Source organism: Bos javanicus, chromosome 28 (assembly GCF_032452875.1).
Source record: "Bos javanicus breed banteng chromosome 28, ARS-OSU_banteng_1.0, whole genome shotgun sequence".
Lineage (NCBI taxonomy): Eukaryota > Metazoa > Chordata > Mammalia > Artiodactyla > Bovidae > Bos > Bos javanicus.
Genome location: NC_083895.1, coordinates 29,344,456 through 29,360,221, shown reverse-complemented (window position 1 = coordinate 29,360,221; position 15,766 = coordinate 29,344,456). Strand labels below are relative to the sequence as shown.

At 51.5% G+C, this 15,766-nt stretch overlaps 2 protein-coding genes across 6 annotated transcripts in view; one reads left to right on the top strand and one right to left on the bottom strand.

Moving 5' to 3' along the window:
* Nucleotides 1–15,766, bottom strand: part of LOC133240634 (cadherin-23) — an 82,224-nt gene that overhangs the window by 32,734 nt on the left and 33,724 nt on the right. For all 5 annotated transcript variants that reach the window (XM_061405788.1, XM_061405789.1, XM_061405787.1 and 2 more), the window contains 3 exons: nucleotides 5,793–6,014; nucleotides 5,414–5,533; nucleotides 4,604–4,784 (listed from right to left, as the gene is read on the bottom strand). In XM_061405788.1, the coding sequence (XP_061261772.1) occupies nucleotides 4,604–4,784; nucleotides 5,414–5,533; nucleotides 5,793–6,014 (523 nt within the window). The remainder of the gene's footprint in view (nucleotides 1–4,603; nucleotides 4,785–5,413; nucleotides 5,534–5,792; nucleotides 6,015–15,766) is intronic.
* Nucleotides 10,271–15,766, top strand: part of VSIR (V-set immunoregulatory receptor) — a 32,009-nt gene continuing 26,513 nt past the window's right edge. Inside the window, exon 1 of the mRNA XM_061405823.1 lies at nucleotides 10,271–10,589. Coding sequence (XP_061261807.1) covers nucleotides 10,286–10,589 — 304 coding nt within the window. The 5' untranslated portion in view covers nucleotides 10,271–10,285. The remainder of the gene's footprint in view (nucleotides 10,590–15,766) is intronic.

The window sequence follows — 15,766 nt, the reverse complement described above, 5'->3', positions numbered from 1 at the left end:
AATCAGTGAACTAAGATGGACTGGAATGGGTGAATTTAACTCAGATGACCATTATATCTACTATTGTGGGCAGGAATCCCTTAGAAGAAATGGAGTAGCCATCATGGTCAACAAAAGAGTCTGAAATGCAGTACTTGGATGCAGTCTCAAAAACGACAGAATGATCTCTGTTCGTTTCCAAGGCAAATCATACAAAATTATGGTAATTGAAGTCTATGCCCTGACCAGTAATGCTGAAGAAGCTGAAGTGGAACAATTCTATGAAGACTTACAAGACCTTTTTAGAACTAACACCCAAAAAAGATATCCTTTTCATTATAGGGGACTAGAATGCAAAAGTAGGAAGTCAAGAAACACCTGGAGTAAAACCAAGGCAAATTTGGCCTTGGAGTACAGAATGAAGCAGGGCAAAGGCTATTAGAGTTTTGCCAAGAGAACGCACTGGTCATAGCAAACACCCTCTTCCAACAACACAAGAGAAGACTCTACACATGGACATCACCAGATGGTCAACACCGAAATCAGACTGATTATATTCTATGCAGCCAAAGATGGAGAAGCTCTATACAGTCAGCAAAAACAAGACTGGGAGCTGACTATGGCTCAGATCATGAACTCCTTATTGCCAAATTCAGACTTAAATTGAAGAAAGTGGGAAACCACTAGACCATTCAGGTATGACCTAAATCAAATCCCTTATGATTATACAGTGGAAGTGAGAAATAGATTTAAGGGACTAGATCTGATAGACAGAGTGCCTGATGAACTATGGACAGAGGTTCATGACATTGTACAGGAGACAGGGATCAAGACCATCCCCAAGAAAGAGAAATGCAAAAAAGCAAAATGGCTGTCTGAAGAGGCCTTACAAATAGCTGTGAAAAGAAGAGAAGCGAAAAGCAAAGGAGACAAGGAAAGATATAAGCATCTGAATGCAGAGTTCCAAAGAACAGCAAGGAGAGATAAGAAAGCCTTCCTCAGCCATTAATACAAAAAAAGAGAGGAAAACAATAGAATGGGAAAGACAAGACATCTCTTCAAGAAAATTAGAGATACCAAGGGAACATTTCATCCAAAGATGGGCTCATCAGAAATGGTATGGACCTAACAGAAGCAGAAGATATTAAGAAGAGGTTGCAAGAATACACAGAAGAACTGTACAAAAAGATCTTCACGACCCAGATAATCACGATGGTGTGATCACTCACCTAGAGCCAGACATCCTGGAATGTGAAGTCAAGTGGGCCTTAGGAAGCATCACTATGAACAAAGCTAGTGGAGGTGATGGAATTCCAGTTGAGCTATTTCAAATCCTGAAAGATGATGCTGTGAAAGTGCTGTACTCAATGTGCCAGCAAATTTGGAAAGCTCATTAGTGGCCACAGGACTGGAAAAGGTCAGTTTTCATTGTAATCCCAAAGAAATGCAATGCCAAAGAATGTTCCAATTATTGTACAATTGTACTTATTTCACATGCTAGGAAGATTATGCTCAAAATCTTTCAAGCTAGGCTTCAGCAGTATGTGATCTGAGAACTTCCAGATATACAGGCTGGATTTAGAAAGGCAGAGGAACCAGGTATCAAATTGACAACATCTACTGGATCATAGAAAAAGCAAGAAAATTCCAGAAAAAGGCTAAAGCCTTTGATTGTCTGGACCACAACAAACTATGAAAAATTCTTAAAGAGATGGGAATACCAGACCACCTTACCTGTCTCCTGAGAAACCCTGTATGCAGGACAAGAAGCAACAGTTAGAACTGGACATGGAACAGTGGACTGATTCAAAATTGGGAAAGGAGTATGTCAAGGCTGTATACTGTCACCCTGCTTATTTAACTTATATGCAGACTACATCATGCGAAATGCCAGCCTGGATGGATCACAAGCTGTAATTAAGATTGCTGGAAGAAATATCGACAACCTCAGATATGCAGATGATACTACTTTAATGGAAGAAGGTGAAGACGAACTAAAGAACTTCTTGATGAAGGTGAAAGAAGAGAGTGAAAAAGCTGACTTAAAACTCAGCATTCAGAAAACTAAGATCATGGTATCCAGTCCCATCACTTCATGGCAAACAGGTGGGGAAACAATAGAAATGGTGAGAAACTTTATTTTCTTGGGCTCCAAGATCACTGTGGACAGTGACTGCAGACATGAAATTAAAAGATGCTCGCTCCTTGGAAGAAAGGGCAAGGAAATGAGAAACCTAGACAGCGTATTCAGAAGCATAGATATCACTTTGCTGACAAAGGTCCGAATACTCAAAGCTATGGTTTTTCCAGTAGTTATGTGCAGATGTGAGAGTTGGACCATAAAGAAGGCTGAGCAACAAAGAAATGATGCTTTCAAACTGTGGTGCTGGAGAAGACTCTTGAGAGTCCCTTGGACAGCAAGGAGATCAAACCAGTCAATCCTAAAGGAAATTAACCCTGAATATTCATTGGAAGGACTAATGCTGAAGCTCCAATACTTTGGCCACTTGATGCAAAGAGCCAACTCAGTGGAAAAGACCCTCATACTGGGAAAGACTGAGGGTAGGAGGAGAAGGGGGCGACAGAGGATGAGATGGTTGGATGGCATCACTGACTCAATAGACATGAGTTTTAGCAAACTCCGGGAGATGGTGAAGAACAGGGAAGCCTGTTGTGGTGCAGTCCATGGGGTCACAAAGTCAGACATGACTTAGCAACTGAATGACAATCTGACATCTCAAACCTAACCTCACCTTTCCCATTCCCCCAACCCACTTTTCCTACTCCTCCTGCAGTCTTCCCATCTGCTAATAGCACAGTTGCTCAGGCCCCAATCTTAGTGTCATCTGTGAGTTACATCTCACATCCTGTTGGCTGTCTATGAAATACACTCGAGTTCTCACCATCTCCAATGCCGCCTCCCTGGTTTTAGCTTCACATCTCTAGCCCGAGTGACTGCAAGGGGCTCGTATCAGTCATTCCTTAACCTCTATTCTCTGTTCTGAGCTCAGGAACTGGAGTGCTCCTGTTGAAATTCAGGTCAAATCATATCCCTCTGGTGCTCAAAGCTCTCTTATGCTTCCCACATCACTTGGAGAAGAAAAGTCCTCACAATGGCCTGCAGGACCCAACAACATCTGGCTCTGTTACCTCTCTGATCTCATCTCTTCCTACTCTTTCCCTTGTTGGCTTCATGCCCGTCACTGGGCCTTTTTGCTCCTCTGTGAATAAGCCAGGCACACTCCAACCTGAGAGCCTTTACACTTGCTGCTCTCTCTGTCTACCATGCTCTTCCCTGGATATCCACATGACCCATTCATCACCTCCTTCAGGTCTTTGCTCAAATGTCACCTCCTTGCACAGGTCTTCCTTGAGCATTCTAAAACTGCAGCTGTTACCCTGGCACTCCTCATTCTCCTGGCTTTATGTTTCTCCATAGCACTTCCCTCTGCTGCTGCTAAGTCGCTTCAGTCGTATCTGACTCTGTGCGACCCCACAGACGGCAGCCCACCAGGCTTCCCTGTCCCTGGGATTCTCCAGGCAAGAACACTGGAGTGGGTTGCCATTTCCTTCTCCAATGCATGAAAGTGAAAAGTGAAAGTGAAGTCGCTCAGTCGTGCCCGACTCTCAGCGACTCCACGGACTGCAGCCCACCAGGCTCCTCCATCCATGGACCTTCCAGGCAAGAGTACTGGAGTGGGGTGCCATTGCCTTCTTAGCGCCTCCCAATAGACAAAGTCATCTACTTAATCAGTTATGTTCATGGCCTGTATCTTCCAACCAGAACACATGTTCTATAAAGGTAGGGATTTGTGTCTGATTTTTTTTTTTTTTTTTACCATTCTGTATACTCAGCGTCTGGAATGTGATCAGCAAATATGGTCAATAATATTTATGGAGCAATCAATTAAAAATTAGGATGTTTCACAATGATTTGGATTTCCATCATTTCTTTATAAAAACGGGAAGTCCTCACCCCTGGGTCTGCATCAGTCTGACCCCATTGGCTGCCACAGCCCCCTGGCTCCCTATTCTCTAGCCCAGACCTTTCCCCCCATGTATGCTCCCTGCACTGCCCCAGTAGGCCTTGAGTTTGGGATTCCTACTCCACAAGAGTGAGTAAAAACTATCTTGAGAAACTGCTCTGGCCAGGCAAACACTGCTCTTCAACTGAGGGGATCAGCCAAGGCAGCTGTGCAGGCCATTAAGGGATGACGATGAGGTGTGCAGAGAAGTCTGGGTGCTCCCTCAGGTGTGCATTTGGGGGGTCCTGAAGGTCTGGGGCAAGCATGCTTGTCTTTCCTTCTTTCCTCTTCCCTGGAGCCTTTACTCTGGGGATGACCCAGGGTGTTTTCTATCAGATTCTCAAAGGAGACTGTGACCTTCCAAGGCTACCAGCCTCTACTCCCAGATTTCAGGCTGTTCTCACCATATTCCTGGGATGAGTTTATTTTCATTATCTTATGGATGGGGAAACTGAGGCCCAGAGAGTGCCAGATCACACAATTCCGGGGTAAACTACCATTAGCAGTTAGAAAGACCTTTCTCATCCAATTCCTGAGTGGGGTCAGGGAGAGGCCCACTGGGTCATGCCACCCTCATCACCAAGCTCAGGCCCACTCACCCAGGGGGTCTCCATCCACGATGCTGTACTCCACCTGCCCATTGGGGCCTGAGTCCTGGTCATGGGCTAGGAAGGTCCACACTCTGGGTCCTGGCTGGCCCTCAGTGACATCAAATGGCCCCTCGTAGTCTCTGGGGAAGGTGGGTGCGTTGTCGTTGATGTCATTCACGTTCACAAGCACCTGAGACGATGGGCGAGCTTAGTCAGGACGGATCCCAGCCAGCCCTGTTATCTGTAAACTGGACCTGACAATTCCGCTTCCCAGGCTGATGTAAGGATCATACTGCTTGATGGGTGTGGGAGGGTCTTTGAAGCTACACATGTAGATAAATTATTGTTATTCTCAAAGTCTTTCTATGGGCAGAATAATATTATGAATAATAATGCTATGAACTTCTACTTATTGCTGTACTATGGTCATGTTATCTGGTCTTATTTTCTGCTCCCATACTCTGAAACAATGTGTATTATCCCCCATTTACAGAGGAGGAAAGTGAAGCTCAGAGAGGTTAAGTGACTTGCCCAGAGTCACAGAGGAGGTAGAAGACCAGGAACATGAGCCCCTGCTGGCTTGACCAGAGTCTGTGCTCTCCCCATGAAGGGGAGAAAGGCAGGCACACTCATCTGTCTCACAGCTGCAGCCACACGGAGGTGCAGTAATCTCAAAGTCATAGTGCAAATTTGGGTGAGTTGCAGAGACCAGGGCAGGGCTTGTGGACTGAGGTGTTTCTCCCGAATAGTCTTTCCCTACCCTGTTTCCCCATGGAGCTATCCGAGCTGGGGCCGTGTGCCACCCACCCATCCACCCACCGTGGTGGTAGAAGTGAGGCGATGTGACAGGAGTGGGCACTGGTCCGTTGCGGTGACAATCAGGGTGTAGCGGCCGTGGCTGATCTCATAGTCCAGCTCCTTGGCAGCACGGATGATGCCCTGTGGGATGTGCAGAAGGACAATGGTGGTCAATGGGTCATGGGTCTGGGGTACCCTCTGACCACTCTGGGAGGTAGGCCCTGACACCCTGGCCGTGATAAGGAGCCCATTATCCCAGCCTTTTCATCTTCCCGCACATGCTGCCATCCTGTTCTCCTCCTGGACTCCATCTTTGCTCTGCCCCCACAATGTCGCTAACTTCCCTCCAGTCCCTTTAGCCAGCTGACCCTCTTCTCGGGCCCCTCCACCAGCTGCTGACCGTGTGTCTGTTGATACGAAAGGTGCTGATGATGTTGCCTGCCACAATGGCATAGGTCACTGTGCCGTTGGGTCCTTCATCTAGATCCAGGGCCCGGATGGTGATGAGGCTGGTGTTGATTGTGTTCGGGCCCTCATCCAGTAAGATCTCGTAGTGGGGCTGCTGGAACACGGGCGCATTATCGTTCTCATCCACGATGGTCACATACACGTGGGTGGTGGCCTGTGGAGAAGAGCGTGATTAGCTTCCTCGGTCAGCTGGCTGGGGGGTTTGAGGTGGAGCTAGCTGGACGTGTTCCTAGGGTGAACTTACTCAATGTGATCCAACATGGTGAGGTAGAGAGAGAAGGATGAGAGTGAGTGAAGTCACGGGCTGATAGAGGAAATCACAGAGGCTCCACTGAGAGCCAAGCTAGGTAACTCCTTTGGTCCAAGATGGCGCTTGCACCACCACCCTTATGTCCATGTCAGTGGCAGACATCACTAATCAACCATTGCACTGCTGAGGCCAGATGCAGCCTCAGGATCCTTGTCAGAACACTGATCTAGTGATTAACATTGGCACATGAGATGAACCCCAATAAGTGCCTCCAGCCCATAGCTTTGACTGGGCCAGGGCCTTACTTACCCTGGACCTCCTTCTAGATCACAAAAGGCAAGAAAGTAATGTGCACAGCCCATGCATTTTAAACTTCACCCACTGTTCAGGTCAGTGGAAGAAATACCTATTTTCAGCACTTTTGAGAGGCAGGACCTTGGGATTGGGGCAGTTCCATGGACAGAATTTGTAGAGTTGTGAAAAATAAAGCTAACAGCATATGACTTCAGTGCAAGAACAATTTCACACCGTACTCTCCAGTGACTGGCCATTTTTGATGGATGTTTGGTCCAATCAGACCACAGGTAATACTTAGCCAATCAAAACTCAGCAAGTAGCACCCAAGAACCATTGAGAAGTGGTTGATGTGGCACTTCACAAGCAGAAGCGATTAGTGGAAGAAAGAAATTAGCCACGTGCTGGTATTCTCTGTCCCTCGGCTTCCCTCCTCCCTTTTCTGCTTCTCCACCTGGGAGCAGGTCCTCTGCGGACCGCCTTCCCTGGGCTCCCTTGCCATTTGGCTTCCACATGGTTTGGCCCATGGCAGGTCCAGGCAGAAGATGGAGAGGGGGTGGGGGCGTTTCTACTCCCTTTTCTTCGCTGCCCTCTTCTGCCAGAGGCAGTGGTTCTGCTGGGTGGCCCCTCTTTCATGGCTCTGGCCCTCACTGGGCTCTAATTACCTCATCCCCCTCTTGCCTTCTGCACCCACGGGTGGAAATGGCTTCCTGCAGTTTTTAGTCTATGGGTGCTTTACCAGCCCTCTGTAAACAATCCCTCCATTAAGTTCCCTTCAGTTGAGCCCTTTCTGAGTGTGCCATCTGTTTCCTTCCAGTACCCTGACTCATACAAACTATAAGTAGTGACTAATAAAATACAATAAGGTTATAACCACTTTCAAAACATCTGGGTAGAGAGAATGTGACCAGGCAATTGTCAAGGGCAAGGAACCAAAAGCAGGTAGTGCAAAAAGCTGGCTATAGACAACTCATGTGCACCTTTATTGGGGGTTGAGTTGGTTCTGGAATCACCTGTGGAAGGACAGACAGATGGACAGGAGACCGGCACCCAGGAAGACTTCACTGCCCCTGGGGCAGCAGGGACAGCTGCAGCTCTGGATCTTGGCAGGGGTTGGGTGGGGTATGTTAGGTGGTTGCTAGAACTGTTTTCAAAGCAGGTAGTGTTGGAAACCTGGAGATGGGGCTCAGTGACCTTGGACATGTCACAGAGATCCTTTCTGGACTTTTTTGTCAGTGAAGGACCCGACTTGTTCTTTAACATCCCTTCTGGTTCAGACATTCTGAGGAGCTGATCTGCCACCATCAGTCTGAACCCCTGCTCCATCAGGGAGATACTCTTTTGGGTCTTAGAGTCTCAATGACTCTTCATAAAAATTACAATCACACAGTGAAGGAAAATGCATTGTTTTTACATTTCTCAGACTTTCCCACCAGAGTGGAGAGGGGACTTGCACTGAATTGGGGAACACCCCTGAAGCATTTATCCCAAGAATGAAATATCTTTGAAATCTCTCCTATTGAAAGCTCATGTAAGTTTCACACTTTTTTCCCCATAAGGTGTTTGTTAGCTTCCATTAAAAATGGTGGTGGAGGGCCCAAATCTTTGAGTAAAGATGTCAAGGAAGGACACTGTGTTCATCTGTGGCTCTGCACACAGATGCAGCTGTGAGTGCTTACCACCAGCGAGGAGCCCAGCACTGCATCCTTCTGAGCCCCTTCTGCCAGCAAGACATGCCAGCGCCACTCTCAGCCTCACCAAAAGGGTGGTGGTACTGACATTTCCCATTTTCCCAGACTCCTGGAAGTGGGTCTAACCAGTGCAGGACTGAGTGAGAGGGGGCTCTAATAGAGCTCCTCTATGGTACCCCTTCTCTCTAAGACCAGGTCGGAGCTTGGGATGGGGAGGTGGGTCTGACTTCCCCTGGCCTCTAGTGTGAGGAGGAAGTTGGTGCCCCGATGGCCCTCTCAGCCCTGATACTGCAGAAACAGTGCTTGAGGTTTCTGGACCATGCCCACACCTTGGGCAATGCCTCTGTGTCTCACCCTGATGCAAACCTAGGAGGCTCACGGGGGTGGGGGGAGTATGGTGGGGAGGAAGTAAGTGGAGGGCAGGGGGACTGGGCCCAGCTCAGGTGTTCTCGCCTTCTGGGTAAGGGGTTGGCAGAGCAGTTGCTCCTCTCCCCCAATCCCAGCCTCCTCACATCCACCTTCTAGGCCCTGGGGCAGAGGGAGTCTGGTTTCAAGGGTGGTCAGGGCCAGGCCAGGCCAGGAAGGGATGGGGGGAGGGAGAGCAGGTGCTCTAGGGTCTCACCCTACAGTGACCCCACCTCACTTCCACCGGACGATGGCCAGGGTGGGAAGAGCGCCTGGTACCCACCTGGTTTCAGTTGGCTTTGTAACTTCCCTGGGTGGAAGAACTCACACTCTGCCAGGAAGAAGGGCCCAGGCTGTCCCCTAAAGCAGGGTCGCAAGATCAGGACTGTGACCAAGAACTTGGATTATGTCCTGGAAATCACTGGGACTCCCATCCCAGGGGGAGTCCCTGGCTTCAGGGAGACTAGGCCTATGCCAGTTCACATAGTAATAGCATGATGCCCACCCTTCCTCTGTTGCAGCTTTCCCTACCCTGTGAGTGAGGGCTGGAAGCATTCAGAGAATCTCTGACTTGGATCAGTCCACCCATGGGACACCCAGAGTTCTTGGCTTTCCTTGAGTCTCACCACCCTGACTCCTGACCCACACGGACTCCGGCTGTACTTTGTCTTTCAGCCTGGGTGTTGCTTGTGAGCTCAAGACCCTTAACGGGTCAGCAAAGCCTTTGGAAGCTTCACTTAGGCTGGGGTAAACAGAGTACAGTGCTGGGCTCTCCCTCTCCCCTGATCCCTGGCCCTTACCATTGTCATCTCCACTTCTATTTGGGAAATCACTACTCACTTACACATCAACTTATCCATTCAGAGAAGTGTGTATCAAACATCTCCCCTATGCCCAGTTTTGTGCCAGGGACTCGGAAACATCAGAGACAGACCCTGGTTCCCAAAAGCTCATAGTCTAGCCCAGGAGGGCAAATGAGCCTGGGGGGAAGACCAGCTGTTTGGTAACCCCAGGCTTGGTGTGGTAGACAAAGGGGGTGTAGACTGGACGGAGACCTTCAGGGGAGATTCAGGGGGCTTTGTAAAGGGAAAGAGCCTGAGTCGAGCCCTGAGCGATAAGAAGAACTTGGAAGAAAGGAGAGAGACATTGCCAGGAGTGCCAGTACTGGGTGTGGTGCAAGAGCAGAGGGCTAGAGGTGGGCATGTGTGAGAGCGTCCTGCAGACATCTGGGTACAGGGAGTAAGAGAGGCTGCAAGGTGATGCTGGGGCCTGGGCCAGAGGAGTGGTGGTGATTTTCTATGGGACACACTACCCAATGTTGTGTGCGCGTGCACACACACACCTCACACACGTGTCCCAGTGTACGGGTGTGCCAAGCCTGCACCTGTGTGCATGTGTACATGTTCACAAGAGTGTTGCAGGCTCTGGAATCTACAGTCGAGCCTGCTCCAACTCACCCAGCTCTTTACAAAAGTTAGATTCCATCCATCCATTCCACTACTGGGAGTGCCTACTACATATCAGGACCTGGGCTGGGTTGGAGGGTGATCGGTACAAGCCCCTGCTGGTGGGTGAGGGCTGATACAATCTGTGATGATGATGCTAAGTTAGACGTAGATGTACTTCTCAGGCTTTGCACCAATACTTATCCTCTGCAAACAGGAATAGAGGAGAGAAGAAAAGGCGTGAAACTAGCGATCAAGCTGCGCTGCTGACTCCCTGGGATACTGCCTGGCTCCCCCACCTTACAGGCCAGGCCGTGCGGGACAGTGGGAAGTCCCTCCCATGGAGCCTTGGAGAGGCAGTGCCCTCCATGGCCGCCCGGGGGTGCTGTGGGGCCCCTGGAGCGGGCGGCCGTCTGCGCTCACTTGCTCGACACTCACTCGCCCGGAGGTTTCCCCGCCGGCCGCGTCCCGTCCGCTCGCTGCGAACCAGGAGTACCCTCTGCGTGCCCCTGGGCTCCGCTCTGGCCCGGCTGCGCCAGACGCAGCTCTGCCCGACGGCGACATGGGTTTTCCCCCAGTCCCGGAGGCTGGCAGCCGGCGCTGGAGGCCTGTGCTCCTCGCCTTCTTCCTGGCTGCCTCCCGAGGTAAGGTCGGCGAGCCTGGGTGCGGGGGAGGAGCACCGGGAGAACACAGCGGGCAGGGTAGGGATCACAGGTCAGACGGGAGTGCCCTGGGAGTCCCCTTCAGCCCCCTGTGACCTACCCCCCCCCCCCCCCCCCCACGGCAGAGAGGCTGCTAGGACTACTTGGCAGCGGGCAGCAGCTCTCTGCCAAGTTTCCTGGCTGGGTGATAGGCACATCTGTTTGCTGACAGCTGCCTAAGCGGCTGCCTGTCCAAGCCTTCCCAGCCCAGAGAGCCCAGGGCAGGAGCACCTTCTGCCGAACAGGAGGTGGACGCAGTGGAGACAACCCAGTGTGTTCTAGTGAATGCCCCTGGCATTTGACACCTGCAGCATCTCCCTGCCCCGCCTTAGGGCTCCAGGATCTCACACGGTAGGGGAGTTGTATACTCACACCACTGTCCTACACCCTGGGGACACTCACGGTTGAGCCTTGGTGGGCACTGGCCAGTGTGGACACTGGTCTACTGCTGGACATGCACACCCCTCTGAGGGTACGAGTGCTGAGTGGCGGGCTGATTCCCGGCATCCTAGCAAAGCTGCCCCCAGGGGGGACTGATGTAGGGCATGCGCTGGGGAGAACATGGGGGCATTTCCCAGCTCAGTTATGAGCCCCTTCTAGGTCCTTAGATAACTTATAGCATCTTTCGGGTCTCAGTTTCCTTAGCTCAAACACAGAAGCCATACACGGGGAGGTGTCACTTTCCTCTTCCGAAGTGCAGACTTTCACAGTTCTAAGTGGTATCCTGGTCAGGACACAGGGGCTCCTTGAGTTGGGGGGGCAAAGGAGGTCCTGGCACCCACAGTCTGGGCGACACTTCTTGTCTGTCTAGGATTGGGGCAGTTGGATCGTGAGGGAGGAGGGGACCGGCAGGCAGCCTATGGAACTCAACTTTTAAACTTTTTCCCTGGGAAGGAGGAGGGAAAGTGTGAGTCATGCAGGGAGTCAGAGGGATGCAGGAGGGAGGTGGGGAGCTTGGCACCGGACCCAGTGGGCGAGTCGGAAGAAGGGGAGGGAGCGGACGAGAGGGTAAGAGCAAGAGGAGGAGCCTGAGAGAACCTGGAAAACACCTCAGAAACTGGGGAGCCTGCAGGCAGCTCATGTCATCTCAGCACTGGGAGGCTGGCCTGGCCTCCTATGAGGAGGAGGGAGCCCACCCCGCAGACACGGCTGCCTAAGCCCTGGGTGCTCCCCAGGAAGAGTCAAAGCGGGCGGGGGAGCAGTCTCGGCACCAAAGCCATGGCTCGTGGCAGACATGGTTTCCCAGAGGAGCAGGGGATGGTGGCAGGCAGGAAGGCCGGCAGCCTGCTGGCTACAGAGCCCTGCCTTGTCCCAGCCTCTCTAAGTGACCCTGAGAGGCACTTCAGTTCTCTTACCCCTACCCTGGGTCCTCCTCTGGCTGGGCTGCTCTCTTTCAGCAGCCCCAGTTTGGGAAACTGAGTTCCAGAGGAATAGGGCACAGGGCACTGGCTTGCAGAGCAGCCAGCAGCACGGAGGCTTGGAGCCCCTCGCTTCGTGTTGTCTACACAGCCCGGAGACTTCCCAGAGAGAGCTTGGTACTCCATCTCTTCCTGGGCCCAGCTCAGGGGGATAATTAGGGTTTGAAGCAGTTTTCCACTGAAAGGAGTCACGAGAATTCTCTTAGTTTTGAACTAGTCTGGGACTCAGTATTCCTAACTGTAATATGGGTGTGCTAATGAGTATTCATGCTGCTGCCTAGTAGAGTGCGCAACAAGGGGGCTAAGAGATGGGCAGGCCTAATTGCAGGCATGGTCCAGAGGGTCTGTGAACTGAAAAGACCTGCTTACCAGCCCGCTGAGGGGCTGGGTTGCCCTGGGTAGGATTGATGCTTCGGGAAGGTGAGATGGGGTGGCTGGTGCAGACCTGTTCTCTAGCTCTTGGGGCTGGGCCAGCACCGTGGGGAATGGTGGTGGTGAGCCTGATGCTCAGGAGCCTACTCCTGGGGCTGGGCCAGCACCGTGGGGAATGGTGGAGGTGAGCCTGATGCATAGGAGCCCACTCCCCAGCACCATGGGGAATGGTGGTGGTGAGCCTGATGCTCAGGAGCCCACTCCTGGGGCTGGGCCAGCACCGTGGGGAATGGTGGTGGTGAGCCTGATGCTCAGGAGCACAGGGAGTGTTGCAGATACCCCTTCCCTGGACCTGACTCAGGGTGCGATGGGTGGAGGGAGGTACCTAGGAGGCCAGAACCCAGAAGACTCCAAGGATGGCAGAGCCGCTTCTTCCCCTTTGGCATGCCTATGGAAGTTATTGACCTTGCCATGACCTCACAGGCTGACCCAGGAGTCTCCAACTCTGGGACTAGTCCATGGAGGTGCACTGGGGAGGGAGGAGCCCATCCTCCCCTGTAAGCAGTGTTGCAGGCCCTTGTTGAGTAACCCAATGGTGCAAGCCTCTGACACAGCAAGGACTAGTCTTAGGAAATCCACGATCCTCTGCCCAGAAGCCCTGGGGTGGAGAGAAGCAGCCTTGAGGTCAGCCCATGGGTACAAGGGAGCCTCTACCTAATGGCAGGGGTCCCCAGCTATATTGGGGAGCCCCTGGCTGGGCTGGTTGCTCTCTTTTTCTCCCAAAGGTTCCCTGCTTGGGTCTGACCTCCAGGGTCAGGGTGACCCCAGTGGGAGGTACACTGCTGAGGGGTCACCTCCCTATATGCAACACACACAGAGGGGCTTAGGGCCAAGCAGACTGAGAGAAAGAAGAGAGGAAGGAAGGGGTCCTCAGTGCCCATCGAGTATACTGGCAGTGACCCCTCAACCAGCACTGACCAAGTCCCAAAGACTGAGTTTGAGGCTCCAGGTTTTAAGCCAGCTGTTCATCCAGGAGCAGTCTGGCCTTACCAGGGGAGGGGGACCAGGGAGCACCGGGACAGCTTCTGATAGACCCTGGGGACCCTCAGTAGCAGTGCTGGGGGCCTTCCTGATGCCACCGTGTGTGAGAATGGCGAAGCTAGGGACTTGGGAGTCGTGTGCCCTGCCTGCCAGGGTTTCCTGTACAACCCGTTACTTAACAGTCCAGCTCGGGGAGGCAATGAGCCCTCCATTCGCCTCTCAAGATGACCCTGTACTGCTCTGTGATTTTACGCGCTGCTCAGCATGGCTGAGCAGGTTCTATCATCTCTCCAAGAGGCACGATGGCAGTGCCTGCCCCAGAGGCTGTGGCGAAGGGTACACACACAATATAGCACCTGGCACTTGCTTCTGGTTATGTGGTATGATTCTGTCTCCTGGCTTTTGACGGCCACATGCCACTGGCTTACTGTCTTAGCTCCTTGCTGCCTTAGCTCTTAGCTAAGCTCCTTAGCTCTCTTGCTGTCCAACGGAGTGCCCAGAGCATGGGAAGGCACTGACTGGCTTCCCTGGGGCAGGGCTCTCTAGAATCCTGGAGGTGTGGGGTGCTGAGCCCAGCCCTTTGTGCCACCTCTATGCACTTTGAGTCTGAAATGCCCATGCAGGTGCCTGTAGAGGCTCCTCTTAAGGTTCCCTGGAAATGGGGACTCTGCAATTTCAAGGCAAGCCAGGGTTTGCTTGTCTTCTTAGGGTCTTTTCTTATAACTGAGCTTAATATTCAGCCTATTTCACTTTGGCTGACCACCCCCAGAGAGAAAAACAATGGCCACCTTTGTGCACACCAATAATTCAGTAATGAAGCTGCTCTGCTCCTTGGCAAGCCAGCCTAGTCTCTTAGCCCTTCTATGTAGGATCTTACTTCTCATGGGGACCAGGGGGTCAAGTCCTGCCTCTGCTGTTCACTTACTATGGGACCACAAACACACACTCCCTCTTTATCTGAGCCCTGAGCAGGCTGGGTAACAGGGTCTCAACAAGGCTGAAGACATGCTTCTGAAGGGTAATTCCATGATGGTGTTTCCTGACCTTCAGTCCATTTCTTCACCACCTTGGGGATTTCTACAGTGTCTGCCTATTACCATATGTACTTTAAAAAATCTACTCATTTCTTTTACTTAGGTAAATAGATTTTAAAAGGAAACTGTATATCACTTGCCATAAATGGAAAGCCAGTGTCACTTGCCATAAATAGAACAAAATCATAAAAGTGCATAATAGGAAAACCAAATATGGTAAATTCTGATTGGAAACTATAGCCTGGAGAAGGCTCCAAGCCTGCTGTACCTTGCAAGAAAAAAAAAAGATGACGAGTTTAGCATACAATATAGATGTTTTGAAGAAACACTGGCATCAAACTAGGACTTTCTCTTTGATGTAATCAGGACTGAAAGAGAATTGAAAAGGGAATAGCCTTCTTTCTATGTGATTCAATGTTATTTAATGACATCAAACTGAAAGTAAAACTACTTATGCTACAGATGCCATCAGCTCCTCTCCACTGTGCAGAGTGGCAGCTGGTGACAGGGGGCAGTTTAGCTCTCCTGGAATAAGGGAAGGAGGGCAGTTTCCCATCCTAAGAGGACAGAACAGGGTCAGCAGGGCTATCTGGGCTTCTTCCAGACCCCAATTCTCCCACCCCCCCATTGCCTTCTCCAGATAAATACAGTGGCTCTAGCTGGGTCCTCTCCTCATGCTGGGACTGGCTGGCTGTCCCAACAACCAGTGGGGGAGAATGGGAGAGGGAGCTGGCAGCCCCATTGGCCAGGTCACACTGTCCATCTGTAGGAAGGAGGCGGGGACCCTGGTTAATCCTTGGCTGCTTCTACACTGCAGACCTCAGGAGCCAGATGACCTGGCCTCAAATCCTGGCACCACCAAGTACTATTTGTGAAACTCTGTACAAGTTACTTAGCCTCTCTGTGCTTCAGTTTCCTCGTCGGTAAAGTGGAGATGGTCACAGTCCTGCCTCACAGGGAGTGGGGACTCAATAAGGGAATCAATGTAGAAGTGATTAGAATGATGCCTGGTACAGAGTAAGCACCTGCGGCTGCCATTACCACCAAGCCTCCTGCACTGAGGGGCGGGCACAAAGAGATATCAATCTGAACCTTAGGACGTCCTCAAACCACAGGATCTTGAGGGGAGCTGGCTGGAGCTGGCAATCTGGGCTACACAGAGCCGTCCTCAGGGAAGGCCTGGGAGAGCTGAGGAAGGAGCCATCCAGAGGAGTGGTCACTGGCGCAGCTCTGGCCAGCCCCAGCCTCTCCCCGG